Here is a 15,243-nt window from a genome sequence, read left to right as displayed (position 1 = left end):
CAGTGGTTAAGAATCTGCCTGCCAATGCAGGGGACACGGGTTCGAGCCCTGGTCCTGGAAGATCTCACATGCCGCAGAGCAGCTAAGCCCACGCACCACAACTACTGAACCTGTGCTCTAGAGCCCGCTAGGCACAACTACTGAGCTTGCACGCCTAGAGCCTGTGCTCCGCAACAAGAGAAGCCACTGCAATGAGAAGCCCGCGCACCATAACGAAGAGTAGCCCCCACTCACCACAACTAGAGAAAGCCCACATGCAGCAAGAAAGACCAAACGCAGCCAAAAATTTTAAAAATTAAAAAAAAAATTAAGTGCCTTTAAAAAAAAGTAATAATAATACAATAAGAATAGCCTAGCATGTGATTCAGAGAAAGTTCTTATAGACATATGAAGGAATCTATGAAAGTATAGTGTCATGGAAACTAGGGGATATACTATGACCTCCTGTAATGGCCTTTCTTATCTCTGATTAATTAAAATCATACTCATCCTTTAAGGCCTGCTTGATCCCCATATCCATGGCAGTTAATTAATTGCTTTTTAATCATCCTTTTGGTGTGACCTATTTTCAATACAGTTCTTTTTCCTTGGCTAAGTTTGCAGTTTCTGGACGATGTGAACTTGGTGACAGACATTTGTATATTCCCCTACAGTATCTAGCCCGGTGCATATTAGGAGACAAATAAATCTATCAAACAACTTTAGAAATAATGTGGGCATGCCGTCTCATGGCGATTTCTTTTTGCATCAGTTTTTAAGTTTACACGTGAACACTATATTTGGCCATGGTTTTCTCATCATTTCATGGTATCTTGGCTGTGAGATCACACGTATACACACATTCCTGCTTCTCAGTACTCACTCTAGTCCAGACTCCTTGATGGATAATTACTGATCTCAGTGCTATGTAAAATAAACTAAGACTTGGGTAAATATACCTTCACATGTATGTCAACTTCAAAGAATAAGTAATTGGTAGTTAGATGAGAGGATGTAAAAAAGGAAGTGGGGGCTTCCCTGGTGGCGCAGTGCTTGAGAGTCCGCCTGCCGATGCAGGGGACACGGGTTCGTGCCCTGGTCTGGGAAGATCCCACATGCCGCGGAGCGACTGGGCCCGCGAGCCATGGCCGCTGAGCCTGCGCGTCCGGAGCCTGTGCTCCACAACGGGAGAGGCCACAACAGTGAGAGGCCCGCGTACCGCAAAAAAACAACAACAACAAAAAAAAGGAAGTAGATGAGTAGGTAGATGGAGGTTCGAGAAAGAGTGGTTAGTTTGGTAAATAGGTGACATTTTACTATGTAGTTGAGTCCTAGTTATCCGTGGGCATGTGGTTCATATTCTAGAATTTTGTGGATAGCCATCTATTTCACTTAAATAATTAGACAGGGCTTCCCTAGTGGTGCAGTGGTTGAGAGTCCGCCTGCCAATGCGGGGGACACGGGTTCGTGCCCCGGTCCGGGAGGATCCCACATGCCACGGAGCAGCTGGGCCCGTGAGCTGAGCCTGCGCGTCCGGAGCCTGTGCTCCGCAACCGGAGAGGCCACAACAGTGAGAGGCCCGCATACCACACACACTAAATAAATAAATAAATAAAAAGTTTTAAAAATAATAATAATTAGACATAAGAACTCAATTTTTTCTATGAAAAAAAGTATTCTTTTAGTCTTATTCATTAAATTAAACTCAAAGACAGATTTCATTTTAGAAAATACTCAATTCATATTTTTAATTACCTTGATATCATTCCTAGAACACTGCATCATATTTGGTCTTTTTCGTTTGCCATATTTGTTTGAAATAGATACTTATGAAGTCATTGAGAGGTGAAAGGTCTCCATATTGGCTGGCAAATCATATTTGGAGAAATCTTTCACTCAGTTTAGGGCAATGATTATTATGTAACATAATTATTAACTAGAATAACAGGCTTATTATGAAATATTTTCATTTGCAAACATTGTAATTATTTTACCAAAACTTGCAAACCAAAGGTAAAACCTTTGTATTCTGAATGTGAATTCTTTTATTAAATAAGAATTAAATGCTCTTTTATAAACCATTCCGTTAACATGAGGAATTTAAAAAATATTTTAAATGTAGCTTTTTATTCTTAAATGTTCTTTTTTGCTTTATGCAAACTGGGAAAAAAGACATGCTTTCTTTTATAATTTTAAAGGACTTAATTTTAAAACTGTGATCTAATGAAAACATTATTTGACAAGCACTGCTATAATACTAGATCAGCTCAGTGGTATATGAATCAATCTTTAAAATCTTTAAATTTTACAAATGATTCATATTGAGTCATGAAATTTGTTATAATCATTAAATGAGGGAAATGATAAATGCTTTTTGACAGCCAATAGGTCTTCAGCTGCTTTTGATTAGTTGTTTTGATGACTATTTGAAAAAGGAATGGCCTACTACCTTTTTGTTTTTAGAAATACTACTTAAAATTTAATGTATTAATTAAAGTTATAAATTATTTTCAGTTGTTTTCTTTGATCTTTGTTATTCTAAATTAAATATTTTTTACAAAAAGTGTATAGTATGTTTGAGTGTGAGTTTTCTTACCTCTGATGGGGGCTCAGTGAGTCAGAATTGCAACAAAAGAAAATTTAGCAGCTCCCACTGCTGCCTTTCAGGATAAGTAGAATGACGGAGAAGACAGTCTGCAATAAGCCAAGTAGCCCAGTTGACATACTCAAAAGCTGTGTCTTGGGCTAGGGATAAAGGAGAGAATTTGCTTTTGCAGGAATATGGGTTACAAAGTCTTAGGAGTTTGCTACTTCTGTATTTAAGTTGATGTAGCTTTTACAAAATAGCATCCTCACAGCCTGAAGCCCTAATGAAAAGTAATTAAGACCATTTACAGGTAGTTAATTCAGCTGTTAACTGGGCTCTCTGTAAAGAAGCTGTCGGCACCTAGCATCATCATTGCTTGCCGATTCCCTCACTTTTTTTTTTTTTTTTTTAGGGTCACGGTAATTTCTCCTCTAATTTCATTTGCTCGCTTTTCCAATGCTACTCTTTTAGTAAAATTGGAGTTTGCTGTCCTACTGATTATAACCATTCTTCTAAACTCCCTGGGACAATGTCATATTTCTTCTGTTGCTGTTCTTCCTCTCCTGGAACCCACCTCATAACCCAAAACTTATTTGAATGAGAAAAGTATCCTTACTTAGTTAGCATAGCTCCAGATCAGTCAGCTCTTCTTAACTTCAGCTTCTGTCCTTTTGCAAAGCATACCTTAATTCTGAGCCTAATCAGTAGATTTTCTCTCCTTTCTGTTTGGCCACTTGAATAATTCAAGAGTGTAAATCATCAAAAGTTGGTTGTTACTTTTTCACTTGTTAGTTTCCTAATTATTTCACTTGATGAGGTATTTTCATGAAAATTTTTAGTGTTATTTTCTAGTGTGTTCTGTTACCTACTTCAAAACAAACTCTCCTATGTTAGGTACACTCCCTGCAGTTACAGAGGAATGGAGGAGAGACTACCTCATGGCAGCATGTCACGACTCACGGATCACTCCAGGCACAGTAGCTCTCATCGGCTCAATGAACAGTCACGACATAGCAGCATCAGAGATCTCAGTAATAATCCTCTGACTCACATCACACATGGCACCAGCATGAATCGGGTTATTGAAGAAGATGGAACCAGTGCTTAAGTTGTCCTAAGGTGGAAAACTTGTGTTGTTTAAAAAGCAGATTTTCTTCTTTGCCTTTGCATGACTGATTGCCGTAACTCACTGTTATGATGCTTTCAGTCAGTTGCAGATTGTGTCCATTGAAAAGTAAACTTTTGCTTTTTATATTGCAACAAACTTGTAACATCAAGGCATCCAAAATGCTAAGAATTATCGCATAAATAATTCTTATTTCTAGGTTATGAAGAAATAATTATTTGTCTGGTAAGCATTTTTATAAACCCATTTGTTTTATATTTAGAAAAATCCTAAATGTGTGGTGACTGCTTTATAGTGAACTTTCATATAATATCAACTAGTTGTGAGATAACATTCTGGTAGTTCTGTTAATAAAACAAAATTTCAGAATTAAAGAAATTTTCTATGCAAGGTTTATTTCTCAGATAAACAGTAGGACTTTGTAGTTTCCTTTCCACTAAGTGAAAAAGAACTGTGTTTTTAAACTGTAGGAGAATTTAATAAATCAGCAAGGGTATTTTAGCTAATAGAATATAAAATCAACAGAAGAATCTGATTAGTCTATTGAAGGCTCTTTTGAAATTCTATCAAAATAACCTTTATTCAGAGAAATACAGGAGCAGGATTAGCAACGGAGTAAAAGCGGAGATGGGCATTTTTCCCGGTAATTGTGCTGTTTTTATTACTTTTGTAAATATTACTTTTACTGGCTGTGTTTTTATAACTTATCCATATGCATGATGGAAAATTTTTACTTTGTAGCCATGTTTTCCCATGTAGTAGTATTGATTCCTAGAGAACTTCATGTTCAGATATGTTCTGTGGAAGCATGTAATAGAATAAGCATCACACATTATAAGGTTTTTTGTGGTAACCATAATTACAAAATGGCAAAATGTTTCCTCTGTATTCGTCGTTGTATTTTTCTACAGTGAGATGTGATCTTGCCAAAGCCACCAGATCTTGGTATCCAGGCCCCTCCTGTCAGTGGGTTGATTGTCTGCACTTGCATTGCCCAGTAGCCAATAGGCTACAGCTTTTGCCCCACACCCTTATTTTCAGATTCTGGATCATTCTTGTTTATAGCTGAAATACATATAACCTAAGTCCAAAGAGGTGATTAATTTGGGGTATTTGAAAATCACTGTAGCTAAATGGAGCATGATTAGTCCTGCTGTGAAGTATCCTTTAATCTTAAAAATATCAACTCAAGGGCTTCCCTGGTGGCGCAGTGGTTGAGAGTCCGCCTGCCGATGCAGGGGACACGGGTTCGTGCCCCGGTCCGGGAAGATCCCACATGCTGCGGAGCAGCTGGGCCCGTGAGCCATGGCCGCTGAGCCTGTGCTTCCGGAGCCTGTGCTCTGCAACGGGAGAGGCCACAACAGTGAGAGGCCTGCGTACCGCAAAAAAAAAAAAAAAAAAATCAACTCAAAAATGTTTGACATTTTGTCTTATAAAATTTAAATAATTTATAATAAAAACTGTGAAGTTTATTAGGCGTGAAATTGATCGGAAGGGAAAGAAAACTTCTGGAAAATGCTGGATGTGTTTTATAGAAAAGTATATTTAAACAAGGGATCCTCAACGCTGACTACAGATAAGAATCACTTGGGGAGCCTCTGATACCGGACACCTTCCTCTCATTCAGATGACAACTGGTAGTTTTTTAAAAAGCTTTCCAGGTGATTCTAATCTGAAACCTGGCTGCAAGGTGTTTTAAACTAACTTGCCTCTGATGATGATGTGATGGCATCGTGTTGTATCACGTGAAAATCTAGCTGGATTCAGTGTTATGGTTTTATATCATTACCTGGTATACAACGGGAATTCTGGATCCCACTTCTAAGGATTCTTACTCATTAAGTCAAAGGTGATGGTAGGCCTTTATAATCTGGTTGTAAAAAGAAATACCACAGGTGATTCTTATGCAAGTATCCAAGAATCACACTTCAAAAAATATTCTAGACTCTAAAGAGGCCTGGCTTTGCCATATGCTAATTTTTTACCTTTAACAGGTCAGTTTCTCTGAGCCTCAGTTCCCTTGTTTATAAATGAAGACAGAAGATAAATACCTACCTCACAAAATTGTCAAATAGGTATCAGATGAAAACTCATATGAAAGCTCTTTGAAAATTTTAAAGTGTTATGAACTATAAGGGATTAAGATTATTGAGGATTTAAGAGATTTGTTTGAGGGCTACCATAGTACATTCCTTGACATGTGTTTAATTCATGTGTACTTTTTCCTCTCCTTCTTTAAAACAAAAAGCACCAAGAAATTAGGTGTTGACAGAAGCTTTTATCAGGCGCAGAAGTCAGTTTTCTGATAATAATAATTTGTGTATCATGTTTTTTCTTTCAAAGTATGTATTTCTTAATATTTATTATTAATTCTTCTTAAGATATAGTTGAATATTTGGCTCAAATGCTTTACTTTTTCCTCTATCTTCATCGTCTTTTCCCTTGAAACTGGAGTTAATACTCAAGACAAGTAGAGTCTGAATTCCCTCATGTCTGACAGTTAGTAACCCTTTACTCTGAAAGCCAAACTTATAACAACTCATTTATAAATAAATCAGTAATTCTTGAGGCTTTTGTCTGAGGATTTCCCCTGAGAACAGCATGAGAGACCAAAACAAACATTCAGACAAAAAAAATAAGTTACTATAGAAGGTACCAGTTTCAGCTCAAAGATGTTGTCATCCATCGCCATCTGCATTATATTATCAATTGCCAAAATGTTAATTGGGGGCTCCCCTGGTGGCGCAGTGGTTGAGAGTCCGCCTGCTGATGCAGGGGATGCGGGTTCGTGCCCCAATCCGGGAAGATCCCACATACCGCGGAGCGGCTGGGCCCGTGAGCCATGGCCACTGAGCCTGCGCGTCCGGAGCCTGTGCTCCGCAACGGGAGAGGCCACAGCAGTGAGAGGCCCGCGTACCGCAAAAAAAAAAAAAAAAAAAAAAAAAAAAAGTTAATTGTTTTTTTTGTGGGCCGAGTATAGACAGTTAACTGAACATCATTATGAAAATCTTAACTTTGTGCTTCTTGATTTTTATATATTCATTTGTATCTTCTCTACTAAACTGTTGATGTATTTGTAAAGGATATATTAGCCTCTCAGTTACTTTCAGTATCTTAGTTTTGCTCCACAAAATTTACTTAATATTGTTAATGCATTGTTTTAAATAACCGTATTTAGTTTGGGTTGTGTTATTTATCAAACTAGCGCTCCAAATTAAGATTTTTTTTCTTTAAAGAAACAGTTGAAGAACTATAACAAAACAACAATTTCAAGTCTCAACTAGCTTAATCCAACATAAGCAAGTCCTGACAGCTTTCCTACCATATGTTTAATTTGTGTTGTGATTGGCATATGATAATGTTTAGTATTTTATTTGTTCGGTTGACAACTGAGAAAATAATAGTTCTCTCTAAAATGTTAATATGTAACTGAAAGGTTTTCGAGAAGTACTCTGATTTCAGCAATATTGTATTGAATTTTTTCAGTGATTAAAGCAAACAATTCAAGACAATATTAAGCTCGAAACAGTAGTTTCAAAGAACAACTGATTAGTAACTCAACAACTAGCAGAGGGCATAGTACATAGTAGATTTTCAATAAATATTTAAATGAATGAATAACTCATGTTATGCAACTCACTTTTACTCTAGCAGTGAAGTCTCACTTCAAAGAAATTTGAAGAGTCTAAATTTAAACTAAGTGAAATGAAGTCTCTGCTTTACCAGAATAATCTGCGGCAGTTAGTAATATGTGAATTGCACCAAATAAAGTGTATTTCTCCTAGAGTAACAGTCCATATTGCTATTTTAATTAAAGAAATATATATACAAACTTGTACCAACACTTTATATTAATTTTAAAAGGTGATGAGCAATTCTTAGAGGTATTTAGTTTCTTGTTGGTTTTATGTGAAGTTAGATCTTTGTGTAGTGGTTGGGTAAATGAATATTCAAGTAAACCTTGATTAATGATGATTTTCTAAAAGCTGTTTCTTAGAGCAGATTTATGAAAATTCTGAGAATCTCTTCAAATTAGAAAAATTTACTACATTTTAACCTACCTCATTAGTTTCTTTGTGATAATAGCGGGCAGTAACTGAAGTTGAAACTGTATTGGTTTAGGCTATATCCCCATGAAATAAAAGGAACTACTTAAAAGTTTTTTGATAAAGTAGTGGATCATTGGCTTGAGCTTAGAAAGCATTAATATACCAAAATTTCACTATGATGATATTTATATTGCTTTTGACATGCCAAAGGTATATTTACATATTATCATACTTGGAATCAAAAGACCCATAATTATGATGTAAACTAGACAGCTCATTTAATTTCTCTTGGTCTCAGTTTCTTTGATGTAAAATAAGGATAAGGTAATTTGGGGCCCCGAAACCTACCTCACTGGACATTGTGAGGATCAAATGAGATAACAGGAATTACAGTGCTCTTTAACCTGTAAGTTCCCCTACTGATAGTATGTGTTTTTGTTAGAATTTTGGGGTTACAGAAAGCAAGAATAATGGTCTTCAGTGGTATTTAGCAGTAACAACAGAATAGGCAATTAGACCAGTATTCATTTGGTATAACCTTTAAGTCAGCAATCCAATTAATCCTTTAAAAATGAGGTTCTTTTTCAAGAGTGGCTATGCCCTTAGATTGTATTGGTTCTTTATTATATGTTATACCAGAATATGTTTTCAAATTTTATATGGCTGAATTTGTAGGTCACTTTCATCAGAAATTTGGGGATCTCCATTATGTTTTCTTTGATACAGAATGATATAACTACATTAGCTTGGTTTCAATGAAATTTATAAGAAAAATATAAAGAGAAGTGTAAGCCTTATTTTTCTTTCTTTGAGGACTTTCATGTGCCCAGTTCTTTCCAATTAAGAACAATTTTTAAAATGTGATTACTGTAACTGGTTGGTTTTCATCGTAGCAAAACTTTACATTTTAAGTGATAATATTATCTTGTTTGTATATTTGCATATATAATTTTTAAACCTGCATAAAGTAAGGATTTCTCCATTCTTTTCCACACATAAGCACGCAAAAGAGCATTTTTATAGAACTTAGGTTTACAAAGGAACTCATGATTCTTTTAAACTTCTTTTATGCCTTTTTTACAACTGATTAAAATAAGAAAAAATGTTTACATTTAATTCAGCTATGTTTCTTGGTAGCTGTATGATTTTATACATTCTTATATCATTTTAATCTATTTTATATGAAAAAAGTATGTTGACATCTCTTAATATTTTAGTTCTCTTCCCTTCTTTTTTGTTCCAATTATATGAGTTTTGAGAAAGGAGTAGGAAGACTAAGCAACCTTTACCTTCCATCTGACTATAATTAGTCTCCTGGGTTTTTTTCTAATATAAATTCTATATTTCTTTAACAGCCAAATTGATATCGGGTTATAATTTTCTCTCAGGATCCAAAGTATTCTGAGAAAGAAAATGTTAAGGTCTATCCAGAACCAGCCATCTTTGCAGACATTCCAATTTGGTTGATTTATAAAGATTTAATATAATAAGTTAATAAGCATCTTTCTTATTCTGTGATCTCTAATTAGAAAGTAAAAATTTTGTTGCCATAAAGATAAAAGAAGGTAAATTTTCACCTATATTTTAGTCAAATCCCATACCAGTACAACATTATTCCTATAAGTGAGAGTCATTCAGTCTATTTAAATGTATTGAAGGTTGGTTTCCTTCAGAGTACTTTTTTTTTAATAATCACTTTTCTCAGAAAATCTATTATGTCCTTTCTTGGACATTTTCATTGGTATGATAGCATTGTTCATAATTTTTTTCTCATTTTATTGGCCACTGTCACCACTTTTCCCTGGTCAAGAGAAACAAGTTTTTTACCTTGTAGTAATTCGGGTTTTGAAAATTCAGTGTTCCCTTATTTTGATAATTACCATTCGCTAGTAACGTTAGTATTTATAAGACAGTGCTATTTTTCAAGCTTGTTATTTTATCGTATTTCCTGAAGTAGGGTGAACTACAACATTATTGTTGTTGTTGTTGTTGTTGTTATTATTGCCCGGGGGTTTTTGTGATATAAGTCAGCTTGTTTGTATTGCTAACTTGCAAGTATTTCTTTACCTGTGTTGACATGCTTACTGACATAAAAGAAAAAACTTTACAGCTTAATAATTTCTTTTTTCTAAATTGGCAGATTTTTTTAATGCTTAGTAAAAATGCATTATGTTATGTTTAAATACCACAAAACTTTGTGTCAGAAGACCTCATCTCTAGTGTTGCCTCTGTTTTCAATGAGCTGTGTAACTTTGGAATTTTACCTCTTGGGACCTCAGTTTTCTCATCTGTAAATGAAAGGAACAAGGGGATTAGATCAGGTAGTGTCTCAAATTCCACCTGTTTCTGATTTGGTTATCCCTTGACTATTTTATAATCATTATCTAGGCTTACTTTTATTCTTGTTATTCTTCCCATGAACTATATTTACTAGATCAGCCTGTACTGTTAATGCAAGTTATACTCAAATTAATAGGATTCAGATACGTTGCTAATTTTGTTTCCCATTCATGATTTGAAGTTATTTTATTTTATTTTATGTTTTTCGGCCATACTGCATGGCTTGTGGGATCTTAGTTCCTCGATCAGGGATTGAACCTGGGCCATGGCAGTGAAAGCACCAAGTCTTAACCACTGGACCGCCAGGAAATTCCTGATTTTAAGTAATTTTAAAGGAGGAAAATTATATTACAGATAATAAAAGTAAAAGAAAGGTTACAAATAATTGACATGACCTTTTTTTCTCCCAAGGGAAAAGTCTCCTAAAGAGCCAGCATAAGCACCTTAAAATTGACATACAGAAAAAAATAACATGTAAAATTCTGTGATCTTTGTTCTCTTAAATATGAATGTAGCTATTTAGGCTAAACATTTAACAAAATGTATTCAAGGTAAAATTAGTAAACAAAGCAGTGATAGCACTGGCCCATATAGCTAATTAAAAAAGCTATTAGGTTTTACTGACATTAAAATGATTATAAAATGTAAAAGGAATTTAAGAGGAATGGATTGAAATTTTTCTGTTCAATAATTATTCTTAAGCTGTATTCTTAGATTCATTGCATAAATATAGTTGCAAGATTGCCATGGGCAAGTGAATGTCCTGCTTTAAAATATTGTTAGAGATAAATGTGGTGTGTTATTTTTTATTTTTTTCTGGCTCTGCAGAAGATGTTTCTCTAAAGCCTCCTTCTGTAATAGAATGTGGAAATTCCATTAGTTCCATCTCTCAGCAGAGTTCTCTTGTAGATTTAATTACGTTCTCTGAGAACCAGGCCAAGGAGGTTCCTGTTACTTTTAAAGATCATTGTCTTTCTTCTAATTGTCTTCATTAGCTCATATCAATCTCTTGAACCCTTGGTCTATAGATTTACAGTCTAGGTATTGGGTTTGGTGTCTGATGGGTAGAGAAGAATAATGGAAAGTTGATATAGGAAGGTGTACTGGTTTCTGGTGTGATTTCTTTGGCTGTACTTAATTCCTTGTCTTTCACTGGATCAGACAACTCTCCTGACTTCCAGAAATTGAATTAGATGCCCAGCTTTTCTCATTCAGACATGCCTGTATTACAATGTTATTTTAACTGCCTGTTAAAAACAACCACTTTATTTTCAGTTCTCTGTCTCTTCATGTTTTGATATTACATTTGTTAAGCTTGAGTCTGAGGTCTAAACATTTCATTGAGTATTTTCTGGGTTTTGATAATGGGATATTCTATAAGATAAAACAGATAATCCTAGGGTGATTTAATTTATATTTATCCATCCACTATTCTTCTATTTCTCTACCTACTTATCCCCTCCCCCAGTTTTGAAAAGGAAGTTTATGTCTTCCTTGTCTCCCTCCCTTAGTCCTGCCTCAGATAATTTTTCTTTGAACTACTCTTGTTGGCAGAAAGATTTAATATGAAATAATTCTATATTTCTGAGACAAGATCAACACAGTAGTGCTTTACACTGAGCTGAGGTGTTTGTGTACTTGAAAATCTTATGTTTTCTTTATATGTGAACTTGAAATTATTTTTTTAATCATGAAAAGGACTCTAATTTGAAAATATTAGTCTGGAAATTCTTGTCATCAGGTGCTATTTTTACCTTAGCTTGTGAATTATCATAGTAAATCTGAGTTCTTTATCATTCATCTTTTTAAAAAGTTAATTTCTCTAAAATTATCCCATTTCACAGATCTTTAATACCAACTTCAAACAACTTTTCTGCTTTTATTTTCAGAAATGCCAAATTCTGTTTTCAAGAGTTTTATTTTTTCATTGCAGTTTAAACGTATTGCATATGTGAAGGAGTGATGCAGTTTAGAAATTTACTTTGGCATGATAAAGACAGCAACACCACAGTCCCTTACTTCCAGTCGCAAAAAGAAAAGTTCATTTGACACGCAAAAGCTATTAAATTGTCTTATTTTTATTTGAAAGAGCTATGGAAACTGTTTCTTCTAATTTAAACTTTTTAAATTAGGAAAATACCAACTTTGCTATATTTTAATCTGTTAATGAATTGGGGATATTATTTATGTAAGTATATACGTCTACAATTTATTATAGTTAATAGTTATTTCGCTTTCTGTAATATACGATACCTGAAGCTCACATTTACTTAATGTGAGCTTTTTTTTTGAGACTTTTTTTTGTTTTGTCTTATTTTCTTAGTGTTGTACAGTATTGTATATGTTAGGTTATCACAGTCATCTCAGCAGAAAACTCTTACATAGATGGACTGTTCTTTCTGAGAATCAGCCCAAGGAGATTCATATCATGTGGTCATAGTTGGATAATATTATTCTGAGCTATGTGAAGTTGCTGGTTTTGTTGATCAAATGTTAACAATTTCATAATATATATTCAAGAAACAACCAAACAAAGATCCTTTAGAACAGATGTAATGACTTCCCATTTCAACTCTTTTAATCAACCTACCAGGCTTTATGAAAGAGACTCAAACTACAGATAACCGTAGGTCTATCAAGAAAATTCTGCTTTGTTTTGCTTTTAAATTGCCCAGTTTTCAAAGGTGTTTAATCAAAATGACTTCGGTGGGCTTCCCTGGTGGCGCGGTGGTTGAGAGTCCGCCTGACGATGCAGGGGACATGGGTTCGTGCCCCGGTCCGGGAAGATCCCACATGCCACGGAGCGGCTGGGCCCGTGAGCCATGGCCACTGAGCCTGCGCGTCCGGAGCCTGTGCTCCGCAACGGGAGAGGCCACAACAGTGAGAGGCCCACGTACCGCAAAATAACAAAAAAAAAAAACCCAAAAAACAAAATGACTTCAGTAATTGAAGCAAATATCTTTCGGGAATACATAAGTTACATACGCCTTTCATTAAATCTGTGTGTAGTTTTTAAGTTTTCATTATTGAAACATTGTCATACATCTAAATATCATTTAGAGGCAAAATAACTCCCCTCCCCACCCAATATCTAATATGGACTCAAATTTTGCCAGCTACAGAATTGTGTCTTCTTGATAGGCGTTCTAAAATAATGAATACTATTATGTTATGTAGTCAACAAATTTGCCTTAAAGTGCCATTTAAAGATTTTCTTTATGCATATGTTTCAGGTTGTAAGAATTAAAATATATGAGTATAAAAAAGCATATAAAATTAAGAAGCTCCTACACAGGAAATCCCCAATTTTAAATAGAGCTATGTTCTAAAAAGTTGCAGATTGCGTTGTTCCAAAGTCATACTACATCTCCTCATATAAATAATATTTTTGTGAATAATAAGGGTAACAGATAGCCAACAAGAGCTGACCTAGTGCACTCCAGTATTAATCTAGGGGTCTTGGTTTGGAATAAAGTGTTAGTGACTATAGCCCTTTCACCTCTCTTAAAAACAAATACATTGTTGTTAGCACAGATTACTATCAGTTAGTAGAATATTAAGCTTTAAAAGTGGAAATAATTTAGTGTTGGTGGAACTATTTTGAGACAAGGGATATCATTTAAATGACCTAACTTGGGAATCTGCTCCTCTTGCCCTGAACCCATGTGATGACTGAAAGTGCTGTATATTTTCAGTGACCTTGAAGAAAGGAGCTAGTCATTTCTATTTTATGCGTCATATGAAGTCGGGGCCTTACTGATCTCATGTTTTTCAGTTCAAAGGCTGTGTCTGGAACATCCTAGATATCCTTCACCCACGCTCTTCTAAGGCTGTGTTTCAGGCTCTGTCTGCCCTACCTTCAGGTAGGCCTGCGTTCCGGCTCTGCTTCTTGATATTAAATTTACAGATGGGCACTGTCCATTCTTGTTTTAAAAAAGTCTTGCCTCATTTTACTGTTATCAACAATGACCACCACCTTCTCTTTTTTTCAAGAGATATAAAGGTAGAAAGGATATTTTTTTATTATTTTCAAAAACTATTATTCTTAAACAGGTGGCACTTAGCAATTTCGTTTTCAAACTCTAATCTGAATTAAGTTGATGAGGTGATTCTAAAATTGATTCTAAAATTTTAATCTTGCTTTATCATATAAACATCTAGTTAGAAACTTTATGCTAATAAAGACTTGTATTTTGTGGCATTCGTTCTTCATGTTTCTTTTCTATGTATTTAAAATCGTTCATTCATTTCCAAACGAGTGGAGAAGTAACTGTTGAGCTCTGTATAGGACAAGTGCGCTTGATTAGAGCATGAAATGTACTTTCACATTAGCTGGGTGTGCTTTGCACTCTGCTCTTGTAGATTTATTTTGTTTACAGTAGACTGATGTCAGTTTTTGTAAATGTTTTTACTTAGCACTTTAACTGTGAGTGTATAAACTGATTTTAAATGTAGTGGTTGTATATTTTGGTTATAAATTGGAAATCTGTAATAAAATTAAATGATTTGTTCTGTATTTTGTCATTAGTACCTGACTGAGTATAGTTTTCTACCTCATCTTCTAGACTCTATTTAACATATTACACTGCCATTTTTATTTTTTTTTATTATATCACCAAATTTACTTAAGAAAAAATAGATTTGAACACTATTTTTCCTCCAGTTGACACCTTTGAGAGATGTTGCTGTTCAATGTGGCACACAATAAGGAAACATTTTGATGACGGGGCATTATATTGAAATACCCTCGCATACCTCCACCTCCATGTATAAAAATACTCCTTTGGAATTAATGCTGCTGTCGCCTCTTGAATTTAGATTCAATTGTCAGTAAACCTAAATTAAATGTAGCCACAGTCTTTAAAATGATCGCATAAAAAAGAGAAGTAGTTAAAGCTCTCAGAAACGTGATACGTTACAATTATAGATATGTGTAATCAGGCTCTACGAAATGTAATACTATTTTAAACATTACATTTAAACTAAATAGCAGTTTCATTTTGCCATCAAAATTAATAACGGTGCTTCACATCCAAAGTAGGTGTGGAGGTTTGATTATTTCTCATTTGAGAACAACGTAAATGCCTTCTTGCCTCTACTTTTCCATCTCATGGATTCTCAGGGGTTCAGAGGTCATGTGGTAGCCCCCTTCTCACTTATGG

At 34.8% G+C, this 15,243-nt stretch overlaps 1 protein-coding gene across 3 annotated transcripts in view; it reads left to right on the top strand.

The window, feature by feature from the left end:
- FZD3 (frizzled class receptor 3) overlaps positions 1–14,597 on the top strand; it is a 103,408-nt gene extending 88,811 nt beyond the window's left edge. For all 3 annotated transcript variants that reach the window (XM_019941349.3, XM_019941348.2, XM_073805785.1), the window contains one exon: positions 3,461–14,597. In XM_019941349.3, the coding sequence (XP_019796908.1) occupies positions 3,461–3,674 (214 nt within the window). In that variant the 3' untranslated portion in view covers positions 3,675–14,597. The remainder of the gene's footprint in view (positions 1–3,460) is intronic.
- Positions 14,598–15,243: the final 646 nt, after the last annotated feature.

The sequence above is a fragment of the Tursiops truncatus genome, chromosome 6 (genome assembly GCF_011762595.2).
Source record: "Tursiops truncatus isolate mTurTru1 chromosome 6, mTurTru1.mat.Y, whole genome shotgun sequence".
Lineage (NCBI taxonomy): Eukaryota > Metazoa > Chordata > Mammalia > Artiodactyla > Delphinidae > Tursiops > Tursiops truncatus.
The sequence above is the reverse complement of the archived record's forward strand: the minus strand, read 5'-3'. Positions and strand labels throughout refer to the sequence as shown.